The sequence below is a fragment of the Sebastes fasciatus genome, chromosome 5 (assembly GCF_043250625.1).
Source record: "Sebastes fasciatus isolate fSebFas1 chromosome 5, fSebFas1.pri, whole genome shotgun sequence".
In the NCBI taxonomy this organism is placed as follows: domain Eukaryota; kingdom Metazoa; phylum Chordata; class Actinopteri; order Perciformes; family Sebastidae; genus Sebastes; species Sebastes fasciatus.
This window is the reverse complement of record NC_133799.1, coordinates 8,707,200-8,719,284: the sequence shown is the minus strand read 5'-3', so window position 1 is coordinate 8,719,284 and position 12,085 is coordinate 8,707,200. Positions and strand designations below refer to the sequence as shown.

At 39.4% G+C, this 12,085-nt stretch overlaps 1 protein-coding gene across 1 annotated transcript in view; it reads left to right on the top strand.

The window, feature by feature from the left end:
* The window catches only part of raver2 (ribonucleoprotein, PTB-binding 2), a 94,621-nt gene that overhangs the window by 53,891 nt on the left and 28,645 nt on the right, over window positions 1–12,085 (top strand). The window contains exon 4 of the mRNA XM_074636710.1: window positions 337–501. Coding sequence (XP_074492811.1) covers window positions 337–501 — 165 coding nt within the window. The remainder of the gene's footprint in view (window positions 1–336; window positions 502–12,085) is intronic.

The window sequence follows — 12,085 nt, the reverse complement described above, 5'->3', positions numbered from 1 at the left end:
TGAACACATAAGTGTGGGAACAAAAAACATCTCCTTGTCTCATTTTAGTGCGGTTTACTTTACTTGAAATCATACAACACATTGTCTGACCTCTCATTTGTGATCGGCTCAATCAGTGAATCAAAAAACTGTAGATGTAAGTGTGCAGCTCAAGGGCTGACGAGCTTTTAAATCAGCATTTTAGAGCAAAGAGGATGAATACATAATAGCAAGTACAGCTATATTTGCAAACATTTATTTATAATAAATGCAGAATTTAGAGGGTACTTATGCAGTGTAGGAGTGTGAAGCGAGTTCAGGGTCTTAAAACTCAGATTCTGTACTCTGATTGTGCAGGATGATCGCTCATTGATGGTGCAGTGGATGGACGTCAACCAGCTGAGCCAAGAGGAGAACCTGCACTCCAGGTGTCTGTGTATAAACCGGCTGCCGCTGGACCTCTGTGACTCTGAGGAACTGACCCAGCTCTTCTCAGAAACCTACAAACCTGTCTTCTGCCAAGTGAGTGTGTGTATTTCTATGTGTGTGTGGGATAGAAAGTTATTTATTCCTACCATAATAACAGCAAATGTGACAGGGCCTTTTAGTTTTCGCACCTCGTACCATCAGATCTACACAGTTATGTATCTAATTGGTTACGGCTCATTGAACATGTCTGTGCTGTGAAAGGTTTAAGATGAATGTTTGCAAATTTCCATTTTCTCAGAGCCTCATAGTGTAAAAAAAACAACCTCTAAAATAAAATGTTATTCATTGATAATGTCACACAAACTCCACTGAAGGATCTTCATAATATCTTTGTCACTTTGAAATGGTTCCCTCCTTCCATATACACGCCTTTTTCAATCCAACGCCATCAGGTGAGAGGTGCTGATATAAAATTCAAGAGGGCAGCGTCCCTATTGGTCAGTCTAGCAGCATCACCAAGCAACTGTTTCCATGGTGAGGTGTGGCTGCTGTGACAACTGCCCCACCCTTCAACTTCCTCCCTCCCTCCCACTTTGCTCTGTTTCAACGGTATATAACTCAGCTGAAGGTTATATACCACCCTGCCTCGTTACATCCAGCGCACCCCCACATTACCATTTAGACATCATTCAATGGGTATCTGTCATCTGCTACATTTCCAGTTTTAGCTCCACCCCTCTGCCCCACTCCCACATAGAAATCAATACACCCACATCATCCTGGTCCCATGATGCTTTGTGGGTGTTTAGCTCATGTTGCTTCTCTGTTTCAGAGCCAGCAGGCTTTGACCTATGGTTCAGCATTTTGCTATGTACAGTACAGTATGTGCTTACAAGTGTGTGTTTGTGTGTTTTACTGCACTTCAGCATGTATGCACTAGAAATACTTCAAAGAACAAAGCTTCTGAAACCCCGAACACCAATAAACAGGATGCAGAAACAACATATACTGGGATATGAAAACATACAAGGTAGCATTCAGACCAGTAGTTACTGTATTATTTTGCAGAAGAAATGCCTGTGGTGCATTAAAGTCATTTTAACCTTAAAGGTGATCTATACAATATCCAGAGCATTATTATAGCAGCAAACAACTATTTGTTGTGTAAAGATATAGAGGAGTAATGTCTACCTGAGTGTGCCCCACTGGCTAGCTCCCGGCTGCCACTCTGCACTGCTCTCATACAGCGGTTACAGCTGATAACGCCGTCCCGACCCACGGCGGCGGCGCAGAAGCGTAGCGCCCACCCTGAGATTCCTCCCCAGGTTAACACTGTTAGCGCTGATGGCACCGTTAGTTTGAGAGGCAATAGAAATGCTCCCAATCTCACATTTAGTACCTTTAATTGCTGCTTTGCATTCATTTGTAGCATAGTATTTCCATGTTTGTGATACTACTGGGGATACACTTGATTTCAATGCAAGAAAACACAAACATTGTCTGAAATGCCTCATTCCCAGTGCGCCTGCTCCGTTTTAAGTAGCATACCCGGCTGTGGTTAGTGCAGTCTCTCTGGTTTACCATTTTCTAGGGATAGACCAAGTACAAGTAGTTACATTTGGGTACTTACCTATACCGAGTACCAATATGAGTACTTAATAATACCATTACAGTTCTAACAATGAGTTGAAAACATGTTTTATTTTCATCAGATGTTCCTCACTTTCTGACTGTAACAAATTAAATATACGACATGATGCAGTTGCTGGCTTTTTAGCATTCAACTTTGTGTTTTTCTGATACAAAGAGAGCATAGTTTGCAGTGGGGATGTTAACAATTAACTGTTTGAATATTAAAAATAAAAACACGCTGAGCAAAACTCAAAGGAGTGGCTTGACATTTAAAGGAGAATAGCTGGTCCACCTTAAAAGTCAGTTCACCTTAAGTGAGCCTGAACTGGAGTTGTTGCTAACTCCAAGGTTAAATGCCTTCACTTTAATCAGCAGGTGGCTGACAAGCAAGGCCCAGAACTTGGAGAGGGTATTTTAGGAGTTGGAGCATTTAGTATATTCACCGACAAATAAACTGTACACACACTGCACTAATACGTTCACAGCTATAACGTTACTGATAACTTCACTCATCGTCACACACTCTCTCTCTTGACCGAACACTCGCTAACGTTATGCCGGGCTGACAGAGTACGACAGGCAGACACACACGCAGCTAAACTAATTGATGCGGTGGAGACTAAAGTGATAAAGTTCTATCGGAATAGTATACAAGTACATGAGCACAGTATCAGACCCGATACTTGCATCGGTATCAGTGCATCCCTACCATTTTTCACCATAAAGATTGATATATTTGGGCATCCCAGAGGCGCTGATCGTATAATCGCAACATCGCCTGTTCAATGACATGCAAACTTTTGTATGATATGATGTTTGCTCCTCTGTTTGCTTCATATTCATTTGTCTCATATCATTACCGTATGTCTTACTGTTGTCAGCTGCAGTCTCTTACATAAACCTTCTTCCTCCTCTGTGCACAGGTAGAGTCAGCCGTCTTGTTACTTTTCCTCTGTGCAGAGTGCACTTAACCTGTGGCCTTGGCCCTGAGCGCCATAATTCTGCTCCCCACGAAAGGGCCCTCCAGGCAGCACTTTAGCTTGAGTCATGCAGGAGAGATGGAGGAAGGGACGAGAGGCTAAAGAATGTCAACCATATTAGAGGGAAGGACAGCAGGATGTAGACAGTAAGGAGGGATGGGAAGGAGGGAGGATGGTGCTGAGAATGCCAGACCTATTAGAGAGAGGATGGAGCGAGGGAGGAGAGGGCTGACAGTGTCAGGCCTAATAGAGGGACGGAGGGAGACGGAGAGCTGAAGGGAAATGATGAAGAGCGGGAGACTGTCAGTCACTGTGAGAAGATTGTTGGCATATTTGTAAATGTAATAATGATGGCGGAGAGTACGTTTAAATCCCACATTCACTAGGAGACAAATAGGAACGAATCTGGTCAGTAATGTACTAACATCTGTAAAAGGATGTAGATGTAGATGTAGATGTAGATGTAGATGTAGATGGCTTAAAGCTGCAGTGGGTAGAATTGGCGCAAATATGATTTTAAAAAGTATTTTTTATAAAACAGTCACTATATCCTGACAGTAGTGTATGAGACAGGTGATCTGAAAAAAATCATGTGCCTCTGTGTCCTCCTGTGCTCCTAAAGGCATCTGCAAGATTTCACAGACCGGAGGAAAACAACCAATCAGAGCCGAGCTGGAGCCTGCCGTTGCTGAGCAGCTGTCAGTCACTCGCAAACTCTGATCAAATGGTCAAATTAGGCAGCGCTGATCAAATATGAATCAGTATTATGTTACTGTAATGCCTATTTCTTGCCTCACATGTTTTCAGAAACATCTTGTAGTGGACTGTTTAGCTGTAAAATAAGAAAGTTTTTGACCTGGCAGCCATGTTGAGATCGGTTGAGGAAATACCAAGCACCGCCCACCAGCTGGCGCAAACAGAAAAGTCAGCTTCGCGGTTTTTAATAGCAGGTGCTGTGTGGGACTTTAAAGTTGAAGAAACAGGTCGAAGATCAGCCCCCATGGCAATAATGTCCAGTTACTGGCGACAGGTTTTTATTGACAAGCACAGGCAAAAAGCATCACAGCAGCTGAGAAACAAGGATGTCAACTAAAACACAATGTTTTTCTCGGCACCAAGTGAAACAAGAATGTGAGAAAGTGTAGAAGAATGTGAGATGAATCAGAGATAATTCTAGATACATGTAAATAGAGTGCTGCAGTCCTAAAACCGGTCTGGTTCCCTCGTCTGGAATCAATGGGTTTTTTGAATGGGTTTTTAGTTAGATGCCTGAAATAAAGTCTGTGGTTAACACAAGCTGAAGAGATTTTAACGTTTTGTTCTACGCCATAAAATACGTCAGTAAATATCCCACTTGTGAATTTCGAAGCTTTTACGTGTCTTAAAAAAGTCATGCAACCGTGGAGTAATTTGTTTGTAGCCTAACGTTAGCTTTTTACTTCTGCCGATTGCATTTACAACATCAATGAACCAAAGAGGCTGTAAGCGGGAAATACAACTTATAATAAACTTTATTTTGCAGTTGCATTCTTTTATTCAGAAGCAACAGAAAATACCAATTTTTGATACAAAAACAAACACGTTCCTCACAAATCATCGGCACTCATCGTCGCACAGATAATTAAAGTCTTTCCAAGTACAATCTTAAGATCCTTGACACCATTATTGCCCCCCCTTTGGTGGAATTTGCGGTGTTTTCAAAGTTTTATTCAAAGAGAGAATAAATCTAAGATAGGTGTCGTGTTTAATTACATCTTTTGCCGCACACGAAGATAATGAAAAACCTCCACAAACATTTGTTGTTTGGTGAATTTCAACTTTGATTTAGGAGAACTAATGATTTCTTGATTATTTTATCTTTTATTTTTTTAATAATAGTCACGCTGTCCCCCACTCAGTCTCTCCCTCGCTTTCATGTACACCCACACACATGCACATCCTCTGCTCGACTCCTCCAGCTCTCTTCATAAAGATCTTTACAGTTAAACTTATCACTGTGACAGGTCATGTATGTACCTTTCTTCACCGACAGCTGTGACAGGGCTGTCGTGACCTCATCACTCGGTTCAGACAGCTGATGTGGCCGTTTAAACCTTTTCAAACACACACATATACACCCTCAAACACACAGTATCAGCCCTGCTGGTGCCTCAGTCAGCATCTCTTGGCTGGAGACCCGACTTGAGGTCAGGAGCTGTCACACACACTGATAGCTAGCTTAACATCTTTGGTTTCTGCACTCACACACACACACACATACAGAGATTTACTGTATATAATGCATTTAGAAAAAGACTGTGTATTACAATTGTTTTTTTAAAGAGTCGATACCTGCAAAACCTACAAATACCTTTGATATTTGATTAAACGTCCTTCTGGCCTTTGTGACTTCGGTGAAAAGTCCTCACTTGTATTTCATATTTCTTCTACTTTATTTTTCCTTTATTGAAACAAGTAGTCTGATTGAGATTGGGATCTTTTTTTCAAGAGAGACCCGCGTACAAAGAAAATAAACATGTACAGTTTAAGCATAGACAGACCCACAGATGATTCACAGACATACATTAAACATTTTCAGTACAACCTTTTAAAATGTTCAAGTGAGATCAGAGAATGTAGCTTCATATTTTTTGGAGTTTGTTCCATTTGTATGCAGGAGTAGTATTTGAACCCACTTATTCCAAGTTCAGTGTAAACAAGAGGTAGAGCGAACGTTAAAATGTCCTGTGACCTGACATTGCAAGTGCTGGATTGAAATGTAAAATGAAGTAACAAGGCAGTTTTTACTAGAGCTGCAATGATAAATCAATTAGGTGTCAGCTATTGAATTGATCGCAAACTATTTTGATAACCGATTAATCGCTTTGAGTATTTTTTTAAGAAAAAAAAGTAAAAATGATCTGATCGCAACTTCTTAAAGGTGAATGTTTTCTGGTTTCTTTACTCCTCTATGACAGTAAACTGAAAATCTTTGAGTTGTGGACTAAACAAGACATTTGAGGACGTCATCGTCTTCTTCTTTGGGAAAGACTGATCGACATTTTCACCATTTTCTGATATTTTATAGACCAAACAACTTTGATTTATCGAGAAAATAATCGACAGATTAATCGACAATGAAAATAATTGTTTGTTGCAGCCCTAGTTTTTGCAGTAAAGTCTTGTAAACAAACAACATACAATGCTGCTTCCATCTGTTTGTTAAGGAGGACCATCCTACCTTTTCATATAAGATGCATATCTATTGAATATCTATTGAATCAATTATATTTGCTAGACAAAGGTAATTCTTAATGTCAGCTAAGGATCATCTATTAATATTATGTCTTCTGATGCAAAAATACAAAAAGTTGACCCAGACAAATCAAGTTACTGACGTAGGTAAGATGCACTCTGGGCTACATCTAAATGCCATCATAACATCTGTGTCCATTTGAATGCTTATCGTGATTTTAGAGGTCAGATTTGAAAGGTTTTGGTCTGTTGATAAGTTGGTATGTTCTGATTCGCAAGAGTTGGGAACAACAATCGGCATGTCGTGTGGTTTGATCCCCAGGTTTTTCTAACAGCAGACCGACAGAAAACTCTGCATATATGGTTTTATATCTCTATGAAATGAGTTTCTATGGCAGGCTGTCATACTGTACAAGTAGAAAATGGGGTTGTCAACTGCTGCTAATTATGCTATAATTTAAGGTACTTCTTGAGTGCCACTGCACTTTCGACTAGACTCATTTGGCTCATTTGTTTGATCATGTTGTCAAAATCAGGGATGGCAAGTAATGTTTAACCCTCCTGTTGTCTTCCCGTCAACAATGCAACTTTTGCCGTCCCGGGTCAAAATTAACCCGGTTTGGTTTGACTTTTTATAAAGCATACAATATAAACTATCACCCAATTCTGTGTTACACCTTTTTGGCCAACTTCTACACTTTTTGGGTTGAAATTAAGGTTAATAAACCTAATTTCCGTGAAATTATAAAAAAAAAATTTGGTAAAAAGAAAAAGCAGATATTGTGAATTATTTTGACTAAAGTTATTATCAGAGGAACATAATGTTGATGTATTATCACATACTTGTATATGTAAACTTTTAGTCAGAATATTGTTTTGATAGGCAACCATCCATGTTATTTTGGGGCAATTAGATTTAAGAAATCCATATTTATGATTAAATAAAAACGGGTCAAATTTGACCCGAGGTCAACAGGAGGGTTAAGTACATGTCGAGAGAGTATGATACCACAAAATATCTTAGCATTATTCTTTGGTGGGCTGTACATTAACCCACGCTACATCAACATTATACAACAAGCTACATTTGTTACTTTGCATAAACATGATATCTGTCTATCCCTCATGTACAATACATACTGACATTCAGCACTGTGAACAGTGAAGACCTTATATTACAACTCTAGAAAATATCAAAATGATGATGATGACATACATGTAGGACATACAGTATATGAATATACTGTATATGAAGCTATATGCATCATATACAGTATATGAATATACTGTATATGAAGCTATATGCATCATGACAGAAAAAAACAGCTGTGATTTACACATCATACCATGGACCTTATGGTGCAGTCGATTACTTTAGTCTGTTATTCCAACTTTACTACCTGTTGGCCAAAGTATGAAAAACCGCATTCTGTTAATTAGACTGATGTTGGGTGATTACACTTTGCAGGAGAGGAATATCCTCTGGGCCAATTCGATTCACATCAAGGATAATTTATAGGATGAAGTATCAAATTACTGAAGTTAATTACTCTTTAATTTTTCTAAATCATACCTTGAGGACAAGGGCGAGCAAGACTGTGTGATACTAAAGGGGTTGCAATAAAAAAGGTTTTCATTGGAATGACACATGAGCAATGTTTTAATCCAACCTTTAACATTTCCAACACAATGTTGGGTGAAGATCAAGAAAAATCTAACTTTTTCATTGGGAGCTCTTCAATATCACGGACATCTTTGATTTCTAATTTTGTAGTGTCATGTGTAGGGCTGGGTATCGTTTAAAAAATTACAATGCCAGTACCAATACCAGTAACCTTAAAGTGCTAACGATACCAATAGAGTACGTTTGATACCCATCATGTGAATGAAAGCTGTGTGTGTGTTTCCCACTGGCTAGCTGTTCGTTCCCGCTGCTCCAGGCCGCAGAAAAAAATCCTCATACAAAATTCTCAATTTAAATTTATTTTTTGAATCAAATTGACTTTCTTTAATTTATTATAACTCATCAATTTCGTTTTATTGATGTTAGAACACCCCGTTAATACAGGTGCGTCCTTTGTGTATGTCAATTCGGAGAGAAAAACGTTTTTTGACTGCAGTGAAAATGTTGTTTTTGAAAGGCTAAACGCCAACAAATCATTGATTGAAGCAGAATATTTCGTAAGATAAAAACATGTTGGGAATTTTGGAAATGATTACACCTTCGTTTTTCAATAACTGTTCACTTTTTAACAACGCTCTGCGATTATTGGAAATGTTTGGATCACACGAGTCTGAAACAATCCTATGCAACCGCCGTGCGCTATACACAGACACATTCTGGGCTCACTCTGGCAAGCTTCGAACTCATGGTGTGAACGGCACCAGTTATTTGCACTGCACTCCATCCAAAATCCTTCCACTAAAACTCCCTGCTGGCTCGAGCTCCACTCCGCTCACATGCTCTAACAAATACACCTTTCTTTTAAGATCTAGGCATAAAGTGGATCAATTGCAGGTATCGTTTGACTGGAGAAGTTTTACTGGGTTATTTCAGTTGATACCTTAAAGGTATCGAGTACCGATACCCAGCCCTAGTCATGTGTTGTCAGTCTCGCATGTGTGAAGAACTGAGAATGTGCACACCACTGCCCTTTTCAGCTGCCATACATGTGAAACTATGTTGATAATATCAAAGCTACTTTGTGGTTACAATAAATTGTACATGTTTTTGAACAAGACAAACAGCAAAAATGCATTTATATGTATTTTTCGAGGCTTTCAAGGAACACAAAAAGAGAGAAGCAAATGGCAGCTTGCATATACAAGGCTCACATACAGTAAACACATGCCTACTTTAAATTTACATAATTGTTTGTGCAGATCTAAATAATGATTGAATATTTGATATGGTGTGAGTGGAGTTGGAGAAGAAATTTGAGTAGAGAGAGACTCACATCATTACTCACGCATGCACACAACACACATAGTTGATGGTAGCTTGAATACCATTTGCACACAATCCAATTTGATATATATAATGTATGTTTCACAGTTTACCCACTTCCACTCCGATCTTATTTGTTGTGTGTACACACAAAAATAATGATGAGCAAGTTTTTATTTGTTTTCCCTCCTGTCTTTTCTGGCTCATATCCTCTCACTCCCTTCACTTGTCTTGTTACTTAATCAATCACTGATGTTTTTCTCCTTCACTCCTCTTTCCTCCTCCTCCTCCTCTCTCTTTTCTCGCCATCTTATCCTCACTCCTACTCTCTCTCATTCTGCCATCTATCCATCCATCTACTTCTCAAGTGGTAGAGTGGTTCAGGTCATTTCCATACAGTTTGCTTAATGTATGCTGATCATAATAGCCTATCGACCTACTCCTCCACATATACATCCATTTTCCTCCCCCGTTCCCCCCCTCCATCCATCCATCCGTCCATCCATCCATCCGTCCTCTGTTCAGACCGGAGGGAACAGCAGAAAAATGAGAGGAGGGAGGAAGTGGAGGGCCACTTGATTGAGCGCTGATGGTAACAGGCATCAGCGCGCAGGCTGAGAAAGCACAAATACATTTGTCTCCCACTGATTCGTAATCTATCAGTTTTTTACATGAAAATGCCTGATGTGATTGTATCGCATAGAAGTGTGATTATATGATAATTTTTTATGTTTAATTGCAATCACAAATCCTCTGAAACTTAGTGCTTGAGTGGGCTTTCTTGTAAATGATGTAAATATAACTGATTAAATAAATTAGGTAAAAAAAAATCACTGCTACTAACTTCTTAAATGTGAATATTTGGTGGTTTTCTTCAAAATAAACTCAATCTTTGGACTTTAGGCTGTTGGTTGGACTAAGCATACGATTTGCAGACATTACCTCGGCCTTTGGGAAACTATTATTTTATATTTTATATAATAAACAATTAATCAAGAAAATCGGCAGATTAGTCTGATGTTCTGTGTCCTACAGAATCTACAATCAGTCACTTCAATAGTAATTTACAGAAAACATATGCAAGTATGACATAACTAAATTAAGATCTTTGCACCAGATATACTTAAACAGTCTCAAAAAGTGGACGTAGACAAATCAAGCGCTCCTCATGTAATTTTTCAGTTTTGTTTTTTCATAGAATTCAGTCACTACCAGCAGTAGGTCAAATGGTGTGGGTTTTTTTTAACCATAGGCCATTAGCTTTTAGCCATTGTCATTATCCAATATCATCCATTAGCTTTAAGCTATTAGCCTGCCTGCATTATTTAGCTGCTCCTCACACTGGAAATGACTGAAGCTCCTTGACAGAAAAGTCTATCATCTTCGGAAGTAATGTTACTGGTCAGCAGTACTGGGTAGACTGGAGAGATCCGTTTCATCGGCCAGGAACCATAAAGAAAATGTGATAACATTGCATTGTTCCATTAGCTTTCCATGTTGTTCAATGGATGTGGCCATTAAGCAGGATTTTATTATTTTGATTTGATCAGCCCACATTTTGGTCGCTTTTACGCACATACGAAAACGTGTGGTGTGTGTGCGTGCGTGCGTGCGTGCGTGTGTGCCGGCGTGCGTACGGTTACTCCCTGGAGCAGTGCAGGAAGAGCAAGAAGAGGATGTATCTCTTGCATCATGTCATTTTTTATTTGTCCTCTTTGACAAAAGGAGCTGAGACAAGCTCTTTCACCTCCACCACAACACACAGTTATCTGTCACACACACACACACACACACACACAAATACACTCACGAATACACACACACTTGAAAGTGGAAGTGTGTACATTTGTAGTTTTGATCCTCTTTATAAGCTCTTTTTGTCGTGTTTGAATGAATTTGGTGAATACATTCGTTCGCCTAACGATATGACTGAATTAGCAGTCAGCTAGCAACGTTGGACTTTTCAGTCTCACAGTACGTCACCATGGTAACCTTGGATGCTCTGGCGGAGATTGTGTTTTGGCCATTGAATCCAATCATATAAAATACCTTACCTTTCTCCTTTCTGGATGAATGGTATTACTCTTCTTAGACGGGGCCATGAACTCGATATAGAAATAGAGAAGAGGCTGTTTGCAGGGACTTCTTTTGCTTCCCCTGATGATTTATTAAAAGATAGAATAAATGAAAGTAATGTTTCCAGGCAGTTCGCCCCCTCTGTTGAGAGAAAAAAATATTAAGCAGCATGCAACTTATATTAGATGATTAGAATTATCAGTGAGCACATTTCCTCTTGCATATTGAAGAGAAAACCCACTCTAAAACAGTCACTCCATTAAATCAGCTCTTGGCGATAATGCCTCTGTTTTTCTTTTTTTTTATTCCTTCTGAAGTCTGAAAGAAGGAAATGTGCAGTAGATATTAGGTTTTAGTGCCAGTTATTCAGAAGTTAGGTCTTTTTTCAAGATTCAACAATCATACAAGGAAAAAAAACATCTTAGATGAGACATAGAGAGATCTGTTTCTCTCCAAACGGTGGCTGCAGTGGTTCATGTCGTGTTTTTATATTCGGACACAGTTCGTGTTTCTTCATTCAGCAACAGATGCACTGGCGTTGCTGTATCCATCTACAGTAGTTACAGGTTGAATTTGGCTCCTGAGCATCATCATCTCCAGTGAGGCTCTTGAGATCATCCATCCATCCATTATCTGCTGTCCTGCTTATCCTGTTCAGGGTTGCAGGGGGGCAATTTATCACAGGACTGACACACAATCACATTCAGTCCTCTAGATTACCTAACCTTCATGTTCTTTGACTATGGGAGTTAACCAAAATCCAAGCAGACGTGAGGAAAACTCAAATACTCTGCACAGAGCTGGTTGG